This window comes from Neomonachus schauinslandi, chromosome 3 (assembly GCF_002201575.2).
Source record: "Neomonachus schauinslandi chromosome 3, ASM220157v2, whole genome shotgun sequence".
In the NCBI taxonomy this organism is placed as follows: Eukaryota; Metazoa; Chordata; class Mammalia; order Carnivora; family Phocidae; genus Neomonachus; species Neomonachus schauinslandi.
This window is the reverse complement of record NC_058405.1, coordinates 181,217,125-181,234,124: the sequence shown is the minus strand read 5'-3', so window position 1 is coordinate 181,234,124 and position 17,000 is coordinate 181,217,125. Positions and strand designations below refer to the sequence as shown.

Sequence of the window (17,000 nt, the reverse complement as noted above, 5' to 3'; positions counted from 1 at the left end):
CGCCGCCGCCCGCCTGCGCCAGACTCCAGCCCGGGCGGCGAGAGATGCATCTTCGCCCCTTTCTGGCCGCGGCGGCTGCGAGGAGACTTGGTTCTCGGAGGATCCGGGCTTCACTCACCCTGGACGCACTGCCTCCCCCCCCGGGGCATGAAACGCCCGTAAACTCCGGCCGAGGCCATCTCCTGGGCGCAGCAGCTGCGTCCCCGTTCGGCTGCCCCTCCCCGGCGCGGGGGGCGGCGTGGTTTTCGGAGTAGGGGTTCGGCAGTCTCCAGCCCTGTTTGCATGTGCGGGGCCGCGGCGAGGAGCCTCCGCCCCCCACCCGGTTGTTTTTCGGCGCCTCCCTCTCCTCGGCAGCGGTGGCGGCGGCAGCATGGCGAGCCCTCCGGAGACCGACGGCTTCTCGGACGTGCGCAAGGTGGGCTACCTGCGCAAACCCAAGAGCATGCACAAGCGCTTCTTCGTGCTGCGGGCGGCCAGCGAGGCGGGGGGCCCGGCGCGCCTCGAGTACTACGAGAACGAGAAGAAGTGGCGGCACAAGTCGAGCGCCCCCAAACGCTCGATCCCCCTCGAGAGCTGCTTCAACATCAACAAGCGGGCGGACTCCAAGAACAAGCACCTGGTGGCCCTTTACACCCGGGACGAGCATTTTGCCATCGCGGCGGACAGCGAGGCCGAGCAGGACAGCTGGTACCAGGCCCTCCTGCAGCTGCACAACCGGGCCAAGGGCCACCACGACGGGGCCGCGGCCCCCGGGGCAGGAGGCGGCGGGGGCAGCTGCAGCGGCAGCTCGGGCCTTGGGGAGGCTGGGGAGGACTTGAGCTACGGGGACGTGCCCCCAGGACCTGCGTTCAAGGAGGTCTGGCAGGTGATCCTGAAACCCAAGGGCCTGGGTCAGACAAAGAACTTGATTGGCATCTACCGTCTCTGCCTGACCAGCAAGACCATCAGCTTCGTGAAGCTGAACTCGGAGGCGGCGGCCGTGGTGCTGCAGCTGATGAACATCAGACGCTGCGGCCATTCAGAGAACTTCTTCTTCATCGAAGTGGGCCGTTCCGCAGTGACAGGACCTGGGGAGTTCTGGATGCAGGTGGATGACTCTGTGGTGGCCCAGAACATGCACGAGACCATCCTGGAGGCCATGCGGGCCATGAGCGATGAGTTCCGTCCTCGAAGTAAGAGCCAGTCCTCCTCCAACTGCTCCAACCCCATCAGCGTCCCCCTGCGCAGGCACCACCTCAACAACCCCCCGCCCAGCCAGGTGGGGCTGACGCGCCGCTCGCGGACCGAGAGCATCACCGCCACCTCACCGGCCAGCATGGTGGGCGGCAAGCAGGGCTCCTTCCGTGTGCGCGCGTCCAGCGACGGCGAAGGCACCATGTCCCGCCCGGCCTCGGTGGACGGCAGCCCCGTGAGTCCCAGCACCAACAGGACCCACGCCCACCGGCATCGCGGCAGCTCCCGGCTGCACCCCCCTCTCAACCACAGCCGCTCCATCCCCATGCCTTCTTCCCGCTGCTCGCCTTCCGCCACCAGCCCGGTCAGCCTGTCGTCCAGCAGCACCAGCGGCCACGGCTCCACCTCGGACTGTCTCTTCCCGCGGCGGTCTAGTGCTTCTGTGTCGGGTTCCCCCAGCGATGGCGGCTTCATCTCCTCCGATGAGTACGGCTCCAGCCCTTGCGATTTCCGAAGTTCCTTCCGCAGTGTCACCCCGGATTCCCTGGGCCACACGCCACCGGCCCGCGGTGAGGAGGAGCTGAGCAACTACATCTGCATGGGAGGCAAAGGGTCCTCCACCCTCACCGCCCCCAATGGTCACTACATTTTGCCTCGGGGTGGCAACGGTCACCGCTGCGTCCCAGGAGCTGGCTTGGGTACGAGCCCAGCCCTGGCTGGGGATGAAGCAGCCAGTGCTGTAGATCTGGATAATCGGTTCCGCAAGCGGACTCACTCCGCGGGCACATCCCCTACCATTTCCCACCAGAAGACCCCATCCCAGTCATCTGTGGCTTCCATTGAGGAATACACAGAGATGATGATGCCTCCCTACCCGCCAGGAGGTGGCAGTGGAGGCCGGCTGCCTGGCTACCGGCACTCTGCTTTCGTGCCCACCCACTCCTACCCTGAGGAGGGTCTGGAAATGCACCCTTTGGACAGGCGTGGGGGCCACCACCGCCCAGACTCCTCCACTCTCCACACGGATGATGGTTACATGCCTATGTCCCCAGGAGTGGCGCCAGTGCCCAGCAGCCGAAAGGGCAGTGGCGACTATATGCCCATGAGCCCCAAGAGCGTGTCGGCGCCGCAGCAGATCATCAACCCGATCAGACGCCATCCCCAGAGAGTGGACCCCAATGGCTACATGATGATGTCCCCAAGCAGCAGCTGCTCCCCGGACACTGGAGGTGGACCCAGCAGCAGCGCCGCCCCTTCTGGGAGCAGCTACGGCAAGCTGTGGACAAATGGGGTAGGGGGCCACCACGCTCACGCCCTGCCGCATCCCAAACTGCCCATGGAGAGCGGGAGTGGCAAGCTCTTGTCTTGTACTGGTGACTACATGAACATGTCGCCAGTGGGGGGCTCCAACACCAGCAGCCCCTCCGACTGCTACTACGGCCCGGAGGACCCCCAGCACAAGCCAGTTCTCTCCTACTACTCATTGCCAAGGTCCTTTAAGCACACCCAGCGGCCTGGGGAGCTGGAGGAGGGTGCTCGGCACCAGCACCTCCGCCTTTCCTCCAGCTCTGGCCGCCTTCTCTATGCTACAACGGCGGAAGATTCCTCCTCGTCCACCAGCAGCGACAGCCTGGGCGGGGTATACTGTGGGGTGAGGCCGGATCCTGGCCTCCCGCATGTCCACCATCAGGTCCTGCAGCCCCATCTGCCTCGAAAGGTGGACACAGCTGCCCAGACCCACAGCCGCCTGGCTCGGCCCACGAGGCTGTCCCTGGGGGACCCCAAGGCCAGCACCTTACCTCGGGTCAGGGAGCAACAGCAGCTCCCGCCCCTGCTGCGCCCTCCCCCGGAGCCCAAGAGCCCCGGCGAATATGTGAATATTGAATTTGGGAGTGATCAGCCAGCTTATTTATCTGGTCCTGTGGCTTCCCACAGCTCGCCTTCTGTCAGGTGCCCATCCCAGCTCCAGCCAGCTCCCCGAGAGGACGAGACTGGCACCGAGGAATACATGAACATGGACCTGGGGCCAGGCCGGAGGGCGACCTGGCAGGAGAGCGCTGGGGTCCAGCCAGGCAGTGCGGGCCCTGCACCTCCCGGTGCTGCTAGCATGTGCAGGCCTACCCGGGCAGTGCCCAGCAGCCGGGAGGACTACATGACCATGCAGATGGGCTGCCCTGGGCAGGGCTACGTGGACACCTCACCAGTTGCCCCCGTCAGCTATGCCGACATGCGGACAGGCATTGTTGTGGAGGAGGCCAGCCTTCCAGGGGCCACAGCGGCCGCTCCCTCCTCATCCTCTGCAGCCTCTGCTTCCCCCACCGCGCCTCAAAAAGCAGGGGAGCTGGTGGCCCGCTCTTCCCTTCTGGGGGGCCCCCAGGGACCTGGGGGCGTGAGCGCCTTCACCCGGGTGAACCTCAGTCCCAACCGTACGCAGAGTGCCAAAGTGATCCGTGCGGACCCACAAGGGTGCCGGAGGCGGCATAGCTCTGAGACCTTCTCGTCCACACCGAGTGCCACCCGGGCGGGCAACGCGGTGCCCTTTGGAGGGGGGGCTGCTGTAGGGGGCAGCGGTGCTGGCAGCAGCACCACAGAGGATATGAAACGCCACAGTTCTGCTTCTTTTGAGAATGTGTGGCTGAGGCCTGGGGAGCTCGGGGGAGCCCCCAAGGAGCCGGCCCAAGTGTGCGGGGCTGCTGGGGGTTTGGAGAATGGGCTTAACTACATAGACCTGGATTTGGTCAAGGACTTCAAACAGCGCCCTCAGGAGCGCCCCCCTCAACCGCCCCTGCCCCCGCCCCCTCATCAGCCTCTGGGCAGCAGGGAGAGCCGCTCCAGCAGCCGCTCCAGCGAGGATTTAAGCGCGTATGCCAGCCTCAGTTTCCAGAAGCAGCCAGAGGACCTCCAGTAGCTCAACTGGGCATCACAGCAGGTGCGTTTCATGGTGACAAAGTCAGAAGACAAATCTGCTTTTAACCTTGTGCTGGAATTCTCTTCCTCTTTGCCTAGGCCCCTTTCCTCTCCTTCCCACTGCTTCCTTAGGGAGTGCTTTCACAGCATGGGGGAGGGGAGGGCACACAAGGGGCTCCCTCCACCAGGACACTTGGCTGACTGTCAATAAACCTGTTGGAGCCTCGGCCCAGGAGGCCTTTCATTTGAGGCTCCCAAGTGAGGTACTTACTGTAGTATTTTCAAAATATATACCCTATGCCAGTTCTGAGGCTTGTGAAGTTCATACATAACAACCTTGTTCTCTTTACTGAAGTTTTCTTGTGACTGTATATTTAGGTCAGTCCCTAGAAGGAACAGCTCTACAAAAATATTTGTTAGCACAGGGGCTGATCCAAACTCTTCATTTCAGATAGTTTCTTGGAGCTCTTAAGGGTGATCTTATCAAGTTGCTCTGTGTACTTTAATTCTGTGATTTCACAGTACCGAGGCAACATAAATAGCAGTGGAAACATCAGTTTTTATTCTTGCTGCCCTAAAAAGATTCAGGAGTAAGAGCTTGTTTAGGCTGACATATTTAGGGAGAAATACCTGTCTATTTACGACTCTCTGTAGAAGGTAATTATGGGTGACATTCTCTTTTTGCTCCTGAACCAGGATTTGTGAAATTTTTTTTTTTAAAGATTTTATTTACTTATTTGACAGAGAGCAGGAGAGCACAGGCAGGGGGAGCAGCAGAGGGAGAGGGAGAAGCAGGCCCCCCGCTGGGCAGGGAGCCCCATGTGGGGCTCTTGATGTGGGGCTCTTGATCCCAGGACTCTGGGATCATGACCTGAGCCAAAGGCAGATGCTTAACCGACTGAGCCACCCAGGCGCCCCAGGATTTGTGAAATATTATTCACACACTGACCCACCACCTCACAGGCGTGGCTGCTTTTGCATGGGGTCTGCAGTAAAGTCTGCATGTGTCTGGGACCCATTATTAGTGAAGAGCTAGGAAATTCATCCCAGCGTGTCTGCCTGACAGTTGTCTGTTCTTGCAAAGGCCTGCAGGGAGACATCACACAGATCATTTGGGGGCTACTGTATATCTTCTGTAAAATTACTTAACAATTTTACGTTGAAAAGGAGTATTATGTTAGGGAAATGCCGAGCTTTGGTTTTGTTTTGCACTGAATGTAAAGGCTAGGAGTACTCTTCCATTTTTAGAGCATTTATTGTTTGCCTTTAAGTGCTGGAATAGACACCTCAGGACATGTTGAAAGTTGGCTTTACGTCTTCTGTGGCTAAGGCTCTATTGAAAATGAAAAACATTCGTAATAGGAAATTTGCCTGTCCTTCATTCTGTTGAGCCTGTTTTCTGGTGGTCATAATTGTGGGAAGAAGAGAGTATAGTCTGCAAATAATGTGATGAGTTGGCAGTGCAGAAGTTTCCAGCATTTGGAAACACTTTATTCTGACAAACTGATTATCTTGTGATAGTCTTTTTGATGTATACTTCATAGAATGAGCTTTTAAATATGTGTCCATTCATAAGAAATTGTGCATTGGGTTCCTCTTGGTAGGTATTTGTTTATTATGTAGTCTCAGTCTCCTTGATTCTAACCAGCTTCTAATATTTGACCCATATCATGTGCTGGTTTCTAGAACAAGATATAGGTACACATTCAGACTAAGATTTTAGGTGAGATGATATAGAAAGCACTATTTGATTAGCATTCAGTGTTTATTTTCGTGATTGACCAGAAGAGATTTAATTATATTTGTCAACATCAAAAGTTAAAAACTTTTGGTTATTTTTGGTTATTTTTAAATGATAAAAAAAATGACTTTTTAAGGAATGTGAATCCCTCTAATGCTTTAACCATTTATGTTGCAAAATGTTTCATTTATAAAGTAATGAGGATTTGTAGGAAACAAACCCAGCAGAGCCAAAATTTTCATTTTAGAGAAGACGAAAGAAGAAGCTAAGAAACAATAAATTTTCCTCACCTGTTTTCTTAGTTTGAACAGGTTTCTTTTTATAGAGAGAAGAAATAATATTTTGCTCTGAAAGAAATTGATGACCAAATAGAGTTTTCCTCTCTTAAAGGAGCTTTAAAATAAAGTCCTCTTTATGTGGGAGGTACATTAAAAACAAACTAACCAAAGCAAAACAATCTTCTATTCTTAGCTTTCTTAGGGCGAATGTAACATTCTGGAATAAACTTATAATCATATCCCTAATAATCTTGGAGTAAGCAATACACCATGCTTGGACAGCCCCATGGCAGAAAAATTCTACAGTGTGTATTTTGTAAGCTGTAGATGGAGAGATGAGAGGTGTTTGCAGTGTGTTTTAAATGAGGCACCAAATGCTACTTGACACCCTTCCATCCTGAATTCTCCCTCCTTTGCCCTGTTGAGTTTAAAGATGTGATCTGGTCGTCAATTAGCTGAAACAAAAAATCCGACCTTCCTTGGCAAACAACTTTTCCTGGGAATGAGTATTTTAGTTGTGAAAACATCCTTTTCCTAACTTGCTCAGAAATTCCTATCTTTGCCTCTCTTGCTCATGGCTCTGGTAAAACCTGAAACAGGAACGGAATGGGGAGCTAGAAGGGGTGTGTGCTTTCTCCCAACCCCTCATTTTAAACATTGAGGCTTGTCTAGTATTTTTCACTGACTGTTAAAGGAGAACATCAGTGAGGCAGCTCAGGTGCTCAGGACTGGTGCTTGTCCTTCCCAATGACCTCATGTCCAGTTACCAATTTTTGTCCACCTGTGCCTCCTCTAACTTCGTTCTGATTTTGAGTTCTTGTTTTCCAGCATCCCCTTCTCCCATTCCCTTTGTTTCCCACCTCTTATTTCATGTTTCCGGCCTTGTCTTTTTTTCTCTTTTTCTCCATTTCAGAATTTCGCAGTCCTTGTGGCCTACTCTCTGCAGAGAGTGGATTGAGAGCCCAAGAGGACAGAAAGGACACAGCAGCCCAGTTATCTTTAACCAGCTTTTACCTCAAATTTGTTTTTTGTTTTGAAACTGCAGCTCCGGCAGATAGAGCAGGCTTTGGCAAAGGCGCAGACCCAAGCCGCCCCGTTTAAGTTCCCTTTATTTTTTTGTCATTTTGTTATGCCCCCCCCCCCCAAAAAGGGGGGCATTTCTCTTCCTTTCACTCCATTTCCTTGTTGTGATTTCAAGGATTCCGTACCTCCAGGACTACCTCTCCTCTCTCCCTCCTCCTCCCTCCTTCCCTTCCCCTCCCTGTGTGGCCTTTTTTGTCTGGCGCATACCGTCTCAGCTCGGGCACTTTCCCGTTTCCCGGGTCACCTCCGCTTCCTGCATTCCTCCCTATTTATTTGGCACTTGGCTCCCCTCCCTCTTCCAAGCCCCTTTAGCCGGGGGTTGGGGAATCTGCAGCGGGGCTGAGGCCGCCCTCACAAATCTCCCACCCCGCCCACCTCCGGTCGCCTGGAGGCGCCGGGCTGCCTGGCCCCTTCCCCCCCCCCCCCCCGCCGCGTGGTCCGCGGAGGCTGGTGAGCCCCGGCCTTTCCGTGCAGGTCTGGCTCTGAGTGGGCGGAGCGGACGGGTCCTGATTGGCTCCGGCTAGAGCCAATCTGCGCGAGTATCTGCCGTGCTGCCGAGGGCGCGGGGTGGGGCCTCGGGTCGGGGGATGGGGTGGGGGCCGGGGGCCTCCGGCTGGGTCCTGGGTTCAGCGGTGGCCCCCGGGGCTGGGCGTCAGGACCACCAGCCCTCCCAACTCTCTCCCTCCACCTCTTCCCTGTAGTGCCTGTGGAACTGAGCCAAATACGCACCCCCTCCTACTCCCCTCCCAGAGGATGTTATGCGCTCAGCCTTATTCGTGCATCCAGCCCAGAATCCTAAGAATGAGAAAGTCCAACCAGCCCACTGACAGAGGCCGGAAACACACACTTCCTCTTATTTTTAATTGAGAAAAATCCAGGCCGTGACCATGTGACGTGCCCCATTTTGTTTCCCTCCTCTCTTTACTACGGTTTACTACGACGCCACGTTCCTTCATCTTCCTGTCTGGAAATCCACGAGCACGTGGTTGTAGGATTGATTGGGTTGGCTCAAGATTCTAACATTTATGTCCCTTACTAATGGGAAGGAGGAGGGGAAAAAAAAAAAGGAAACACAAGTTCCTGGCTGGAACTGTTTGGGGATCATTCAGGAAAAACTCATTTGGCTGGAAATTGTATTAGGGTCAACACTATATATCGAGTGGCCGCAGTTAGCAAAGCTTGGAGCCAGATAAGATCAACAAAAACTGACCCTTCTAGGCCCAGGGGAGCTCACAGTGAAATGAAAACGCCGGATATAGCTTGCAAATCATGAGAATCTAGAGATTCATTGCAAGGGCCTGGGTAGAGTTTGGTACTGAGGTTGGAGGAAATGCTGCTTAAGCTCTCAAAACCAGATTTGGTTTTTTGACCAGTGACAGCCCAAGTGAAAGCTCATCAGGGCAGCCTGGGCTAACTTTCTGAAAGCTTGCTAGATTTGTGTTGTGGCCCTCAAATAACCAACGTTATGGGAGATGTATTACTTTATGGGCTGGAAAATTTGTTCTGATTTTCCCTTCTAAAATAAAGGAAAGTAAGAGAGAAATTAATGGAGGTGTTCCCCCCTCCCCTTTCCCTCTCCAGTAAGTCTTTTTTTGCCAGCCAGCCTCCCTCATGCATCACTGAATCATAAGCCCCAAAGGCAACGTTTGTCCATAGGTGTAAATGTAAGGCAGAAGGACTGCCCTGGTGTAAATGTTTTGCCTCATGTAGCTTCTGAGCTATGGGAGAGAGTTTCTCTGTTGTTCCAGAAAACTTGGAGCATCTAACAATCTTCTTAATCTCTGACATTGTTTAAGTAGCTTTTTATGTTAAAAAATAAATCCGTAGAAAATTCCACATATTGTAATCATTTCTCTGCCCCCCCAAATAAATACTGTTATATTGCCTACTACTGTAAGGGACTTGGAATTCAAAAATTCATGCCTCCCCTGCTCCCTGCTGTTTGTTTTTTTTTTTATTTTGTTTGTTTTACTTTTTTTTTTGGTTGGTTTGTTTATCAAAATTCCTGGAAAATAGCTTTATGTTATCTTGAATGATGCAATGGAAAAAGCAGTTCCTGGGAGCCAGAGATCTTGAGTTGTAACACAGCCTGTGCCCTTCATTAGCTAAGTGACCTTGGGCAGGTCACTTAATTTCTCTGGATCTATTTCCTCATCAGTAACTTGAGAGTTTTGTTCTAAATTATTCTGACCTCCTTTGCAGCACTAAACATAGGAATATTTTGGAGAGAATGACTGATATTCTTTAGTGGGTCAGTTGTAATGAGGATTCTTTCTGAAGAAGCTGTTGATGGGGTCATAATGAAGTGTATTAGAATATTCTGTTTCCTCCTGTTCTAGCTTTTGGATCACTCTTTATGGTTTGATTCAGGACTTATTTTAACCTTTCTGGTTTGGAGGGGAGCAGATTTTAACAGACCTTAAGACAAACCCTCCAGACTGTACGAGTCTAAATTTTTGGAACCTTCTCTAGACTGAACTGGGCTCCTCCCTCTCCTCCCCTTTTAAAACATTAAATGTGTGTGAGAATGCAAGTCAACTGCTAGTTCCTTGCATCCTAAGGTCAAATGTTGGAAGCATCCCACCCCAGGATACAGGTCAAGCTTTAACCAATCCATGTCTATGACATTATTCTGTCTTCAATTAGAAATCACCCCTTCTTCTGCAGGTGTTCTGTGTATGGATAATGTTTCTCATTTGTACCATCGGAATCCTTCCTTCAGTGAGGTATATCCACTTGAGTGAATAGTAAGGAAATCTGAGAGGCCAACTGAGGACTATAAGAAGTCTTCCACAATTTTTTGTTTGGTTTCAGTTTTCTCTGTCAGGTGTGTGAAAAAGCTCAATATTTCTCTTGCCGGCAGCATGAGTGTTTGTCCAGCTTTTTGTGTTTTAGGATTTTTGATTTGTTAGTTGAGCTGTATACTGCTTTGCTGACCTAGTATTATCTTGGCTGTCAAGATGCCAATGTATTCAGAAATTCTGACCCTTTGGGTACCTCTGTGTGGATTGCATTAGAATAGTCTATTGACTCTTTCATTCAGAACTTCGTTGACTTATTCTTTTCCAGTCCTTCTGCTACAATCATATATATTTCTTAGCTGTATGGTATATAAATGGTTCTTTTTATTTTGGTGGGTTGGTAATTTTAGGATAATGGAACACTTCGCAATTGTAAGATTTTGTTTTAAAGCTATTTTCCCAATGATTTCCTCATGTTACAGAGTTACTGGAAATTGTATTCAAGTAAAATAGTGTCTCATGAATTCAGTTTGAAGTCAGTTTCACACTAAAGATTCTGTAACTTTCTTTACCACGTTTACAGTTATGTACTTGATTTATTCCCTGCCTTACAAGTCTGTAGCTACGTGGAAAACTCTAAAAAGCACTTTTTAAAATGTTATTGAAACATGTTTGGAAGTTGTAATCACTTTGAATTTTAATTTAATACAATTACACTCTAATATGTGTATTGTATAATAGTATGCTAATTTCTAACTAATATGAAATAGTTGCAAAAAAAAGTTACTGTAAAGCTTTTTAAAATGATGGTCAGGAAATGTCCTTGTCTGACATCGTGTTCTTGTCTGACATTGTGGAAATGGTAGCATCTCTCCCATTCTTGATTCACAGAAAAAAGGGAGAAGATGGATTAAATGAGTATAAGGTACTGTCATCTGTGGAGAAAGGAACATTTTCCATCTTAATAATATTCTTGCTGCAGGCTCTGCTATAATCTATTTGTTAAAATAAAGTTGGTTGGATAAATGTTATTTGTGCTTCCTCAATTAGCCAGTGATCTTTGAATAATAGAGCTTTTAAAAATGATGTGTTTATATTGAAAAGGCAGCTTTTCTTTTTCAAGTCCCCTTCTGCATTTTCATTCATGATGGCAGGAGAATTGAATATGTTGGTCAGTCTATAATTTTAATTGGATCTTCGAATCTATCTTCAAGCAGAGAGGAAATTTTGTGGTTTTATTACCCCTACCCTGAAGGTTTAATTGAGTAACGTTTTACTAAGTAAGTATTCACTGCTTTCCTTTTGCCCTTCCATGTTTGTTCCTTTGTTTGCTCCCCGCTCTGTGTCACTTTCTGCCCTCCACCCTGGTCCTGTTTGAACCAAACCCACATACATTGGATGCTAATTGGTTGGCCTGAAGAAGATGCCAGTAAACCCAAGTTCATAAACTTTCCCCCATTTTCTGTTAACCGAAAAATACTTTGATACGAGTTCTCTGATCAGCCCTGACGTATTTAGGTCATGTTGCTGAACAGTTTCGCTTAATCTTGAGAAATTGATAGTTGTGTTATGTTTGTTGAAATGATTAAAGAAACATTCTCTCTCTCTCTTTTTTTCTTTAAACGTATATAGCATGGCAAACAAATTCTATTTTGCACAGAAAGTCATGATTCTTAGTTCTAGGAAGGTTATAGATCCATGTGAAACAGGCAAAAATGTAAGAAAGACATTTATAAAAATATAGCAGTTAGTTTAAGGTCTCCAAAATATTCAGTAATTGCTCTCTCTTCCACTGTTATTCATCTATTATTCTCTAAGGATGGTGTCCCTGTTTATTTTAAAATTATTTGAAGGACTCGCTAGGATACTGGAAATAATCACACTTACCCTTGAATTTTAGGGATTGTGGGAATAATCAGAAGAACATTAGCTTCTCTGGTACAAGACCAGAGGCCACCTGCCTCCCAACCTCAACATGAATGGTCTGCCTTCAGTCAAATAGGCCCCAGACCTCAGTTTCGTGTTGGTCCCATTTCCTCTTTTCTTCAGTAAACAGCAATGAACACCTATTGTGTTCCAATAATGCATATTTTGTTGTAAGAGAACAGGGGTGGACACATGGAAATGGAGGGGGGAAAAAGATAGTGAATGGAGTTCATCCAAGTAATTACCAAATTTCTTCTGGCACAACTTATCTGGGGGAAAAAAATCAAGATTCAGGATATGTAATCCATGAAAGTCAGCATTTTTCACATACTTACTGGGTGAAAGTGCCCATCTGCCTCAGAGTATTATGGTTTTCTTAATCATTCTAACCCTGGCTTCCTGGCTGGCAATAACACCAGCTCACTTAAATAGCTCATGAGCCTCTTGAAACTATTTGGAAGAGTGGCCCCTTTTTAGATATTCAGCTGGCAAACATAATATTAGCAAGAAGTAAGAAAAAGATATCTTTGGCTCTTTTGTCCAAGTGAAGCAGTCAGGAGAGGTGTCCAGGTGTTAAATGAACAGGAGTTCATGAGTAGGAAGCATGGGGTGAATATTGGGGCTGTAAAAGAAATTGTAGTCTTTTCTTTCCATCCTAGAAGCTCTATCATTGGAGAACTTTTTTTCCCCTTCGGGTGGGTGGTTTTTATTTTTAGTAGTGAAAGGCTTTAACCCTCTGACCTCTGGTTCCTGTGCTTGCTTCTGGCTGGAAGTATAACCTCCTTTGAGATTTTGTCATTGCTGTTTTTAAGTGTGTTCACTTGCACTCTCTCCGCTTTGATGATGTGCAGTCATATTTGTTTTTAAGTTCAGAGTAGTTTCTTACAGAAACCTAAAAAAGCATTTTTTTTAAGACCACCTAGTTTTATGATAGCTTGCTGGGTCTATTCACAGCTTTTTTCTTTCATTTTTTGGTGTTGGCAATTAATGCATATGCTATAAGTAGTTTAAAACAATTTTTTAAAGGTATAAAGTGAAAAATAAGATTCTTTCCCACTCTGATTCCCCAGCTTCTCTTCTCATAGGCCACCATCGATGCTGGATTTTGTTTATGTTTCCAGAGATGAACTGCTCATAAATTTTGAAGCTTAGTAATAGAGAGTTGGTGGAATGCCCAATTGCTTAGAGTCTTCCGTGGAAGAACATGCTCAGATCCCCACGTTTTGCATTGAAGGAGCACAGCAGACAACATACCTCTTACAGTAGACTCGTTGCTTTTTTGTTTGTTTGTTTATTAAAAGGAAAGAGAAAAGTACTCTTTATTTCCCATGCCTCTTGTGACTCTTCAGGTTATAAAAAAAAGCATCATCTAGTATAACCCAGTGATGGGGGGAAAGCATTAGTTAGGAAATGATCTGCTTTTCTAATTTTGAAGCATTTGTGAAGGGAAAGGTGTCCAAGTGTGAGTCTTTATTACTCTGTTTTCTCCCCTGTTTTTCTGCTGAAGTATGTCAGCACTTCCCTGCCCCTCCACGGGAGTGAGTAACTAGTTCTTAATATAGTGTGGTAGGATTAACTATAAAGGTTAAGGAGCCTTTTGAAGATGTTCTGGTCACCAAGGTCTCCTATTTGTGAGAGTTCAGAAGAATTAAAGCTTTCTATTGGAATAAGCAGAAAGAATGGCAAAAACTATTTCAAATTCTGGGAGCGGGTTATTTTAGTCATAATAATTGCATGTAAATAATAGAATAAATTGTTTAGTGACTTCCTCTCACTCCCAAGTATTAATAACTTTGGAGGAAATTAGTGGAATTTAGAGAATCTGTTCCATCTCCTAAGGAGATGTGTATTACTATGAGTATGACTGAGATAATCTCTACTTTGAACCAGAGAGGAACTCGAATAGTTAAAAACATTTATAATTGATGCCCTGATGTTCTTGCTGATGGTGGTCTAGGTACAGTGTGAATAGGATGGAGTAGTTATCATTACAAAATAGAAACTTTCAAGAATATGATAACAGATGACCTTTAAATCACAATTATCAGTATTGTATCATTTTTGGTGACCTGTCAATATGAATATGCTAAGACAATACCAGTTTTCTTCCAGATCATCTGGAGTGAAGAATGAAATTCAACAACCTGCAGAAACTTTTAAGAAAGCTGTTAAAGGATTTAATCTATGAAACAAGCTAGTTTCTTAGGGGTATGCATCATTTAGCTTTGATCTGTAAGAAACCACCCCAAAACCGATGGCCTTAGACCATCGGTCATTTGTTAGATCGCAGTTCTGAGGGTTGGTGATTTAGGCTGTGTTCAGGGTGTGGAGTGCCTGTCTTACCTGGGAAAGTTCACGTGGACGGTTGGATGGTTAGCTGCGGACTGGTTGGTTTAGGATTGTTTCCCTCACTTGTCTGGTGGATGATGCTGGCTGTCATTTGGTGCTTGCTGTTGATTGAGCCACAGCAGGCTAACCCAAACTTTACATAGCATTTGGATGAGCAACCAGCAGCAGTGAGAGAGGGGCACACGTATTTTTCAAGCCTCTGTTTATATCTCATTTGCTCCTATCCCTTTGTCCAAAGCAAGTCACAAAGCCGTGCCCAGTTTCAAGGGATAGAAAAATAGATTCTTCTTGATGGGAGAAGCCATTGTGTCTGACTTATACATTGTACAAGTGTATTTATAAATGCAGTTGTTTATACCATCATTGACCATTTATTGGTTGCATGTTGAACGCCTAGAATAAAGTTATTCTTAAATGTTTATAATGAATATTCCTAGCTTTGGATGAAATATCAGTGATTTCCTTCGTATTGGTGCTATCACTTCTTTCCTTCTAATTTTCCTTTGAGAAACATGAAAGCTTATATTGTCTCAATAAACTTTTATTGAGTTCATACTGTGAGTCAGGCACTGGGGACTGAAATAGGTGTGTCCCAGTCTTCCCTGTGCTTGTAGAAGGCAGAGAATAAAGAAGGAAACAATGAATTGCATTACTGCAAGGTGTGGGGACAGGAAATGATTTGAGAAAATAATAAATAATGTGGTTCTGTCATTCAGGTTCCTGAAGGGATGTCAAGGACTTTTTTATCACAGATTCAGATCTTTCTTTAGAGTTTGATTCCCTCTTGAGATCGGCCTCTTATGGAATGAGTGAAAGCTGGAAGTTCACCTCTAAGGAAAATGTGAACAATGACTACTGGGGTTTCTTACCAGAGATTGTCGTCTATATTTTTAGTGCCATTGGTGGTTGGTGAAAATAGTTAATGCTCTTTGCCCGAGGCTAGAGGACTACACCGTGTTCAGGCAGCTCCCACAGGCCTGCAGATGAAATATGGCGCTAGAAAGTAGCCCAGAGCCACGGGACATCAGGCATCTTGTACCATCCTCCCTCCGTCCCTTCGCCAAGACTGCCTGCCCTTTCCCCACATACACAGCAAGCTGGACCAGAGCAGCACTTGCTCAGAGAATGAGGCTTTTTGTGGGGAGCGGTGGGGAGCAGTGGGTGAAATGGAGCCAAAGACTTCAGTGGTTTGAAAGTCGTGTTCCCACCTGAGCACAGATAGGGACTCTGGTAATGCGGAGCTGCTGATTCTCGGGAAGCAAATGCAGATGGTTGGCAGTATCCCACTCAAAGCCACGGTAGTGGTTTCTTGAACCCTGTCTCAGATCTCTTACCAGCCAGTATTTACATTTTTCCTACACCAGAACCTCGAATGCCTTAACGTTCCTGAGGTTACAGAACAAAACAAAATCGACACACTGGGTAACATACGTCATATTGGGAGGAGGGAAGGGAGTCCCTAAAGGGTTTTGAGGGGCCCGTTGAGTGGTGTATTTATATCCTGATCTTGGCAGCTCCCACCCACCCCCCAGCTCCTCTTTGGCTTGCCCTTTCTGCCCCCTTCCCAATGCCAAGGCACTCTTTGAACCACAGTTAACAATACCTTCCTTTCAAAGCTGATCCCGTTCCCTCTGGTTAGATTAAGGAATATAAATATTACATGTTTTTCTAAAGAATGGGTAATGACTTGACTTCTGAAAATATTTTACTTCCATTGGTAGGATACCCTGGAAGTCATTGGGATTATAATGAAAACTTTCCCTTTTGCCTAAACTTGTCTCTGTGTGTGTGTGTGTGTGTGTGTGTGTGTGTGTGTGTGTGTTTGGAGGTGAGGAGGGTTAGGGAGTGGAAACTGCATTCCAATAAAAAATGTTACATTCCTAAAACTAGGTCTTTAAAAATATTTTGCAGCCTGAGCCTTTGGTCCCTCACAAGTTCCTACAAGGGCAACCTTCAGACAGTGTACAGGGTTGTTGATTCTCGGGCCTTTGAACTGGGTGAGGAATGTGTCTCAAGTCGGAAAAGGGAATGGTTCATTCGTGCTTTTAGCCTCTAGCTTGAAAGCTGGAAGAATGTTATTGTGTCTTCAAAGCCTCTTTCCCAGCACGCTGTATTAGATGGGCTCCTGGAAAGCCTCTTTGCATTATCAAGTACACAACAGAAACCCATGCCACCCAATTCGATTTAATTCAGTGGCTACTTTTAGGTGCATTTGAAATTAATGTGTCTGTTCTGTAAGAATAGAGCCCCATTCCACTCCTCCCTCTTTACCCCAATTGAGGTGATTTATAGTTATTCACTAGATAAGAAGACTTTTGGTCTTCGTTTGGCCGGGGAGGGGCGGCTTGGGGAATATTATTTTAAAAAATAGTGGCAGAGGTATTTAGGAAGGTAAGAGTGCTTAGCTTCCTAGAATTGCGAATGCATTTCCATGGGAAGTAAGTCAAATTGCATTTGCATTGTAAAATCAATACATTTAAATGATCAAAGAAAACATTTAGAGTATGTTATTGGCTGGGTTCAAGTACACCTACCGCCCTGTCTCCCTCCTTGCTTTCAAAAAGTTTACCCCTTCCTGCGGGGATGGAAACCCCCATCCTTGCTCTAGTTACTCATTTCCCACCCCTCTTTGCTAATAAAAATTGTGAGTGTGTTGAGAGCAGACGCCAGTGTCTGAGGAGGAGAGGACCCCGAGCCCTTGCCAAATTAAAAACTTGTTTATCAACAGTCCAGAGGATAGTTGTTGAAGCAAGGCAGAGGATAGCTTTAGAAAAGTCCCAAACAGAAACAATGCTATGGATA

General features: G+C 47.3%; 1 protein-coding gene across 2 annotated transcripts in view; it reads left to right on the top strand.

Annotated features, from left to right (window-relative positions):
• Positions 1 to 285: 285 nt before the first annotated feature.
• The window catches only part of IRS1 (insulin receptor substrate 1), a 59,157-nt gene continuing 42,442 nt past the window's right edge, over positions 286 to 17,000 (top strand). The window contains exons 1-2 of one of the 2 annotated variants that reach the window (XM_021682953.1): positions 286 to 4,102; positions 12,920 to 12,997. In XM_021682953.1, the coding sequence (XP_021538628.1) occupies positions 371 to 4,081 (3,711 nt within the window). In that variant the 5' untranslated portion in view covers positions 286 to 370 and the 3' untranslated portion in view covers positions 4,082 to 4,102; positions 12,920 to 12,997. Of the gene's footprint in view, positions 4,103 to 12,919; positions 12,998 to 17,000 lie in introns of those variants that run through there. The other variant, XM_021682952.2, reaches the window with a different exon arrangement.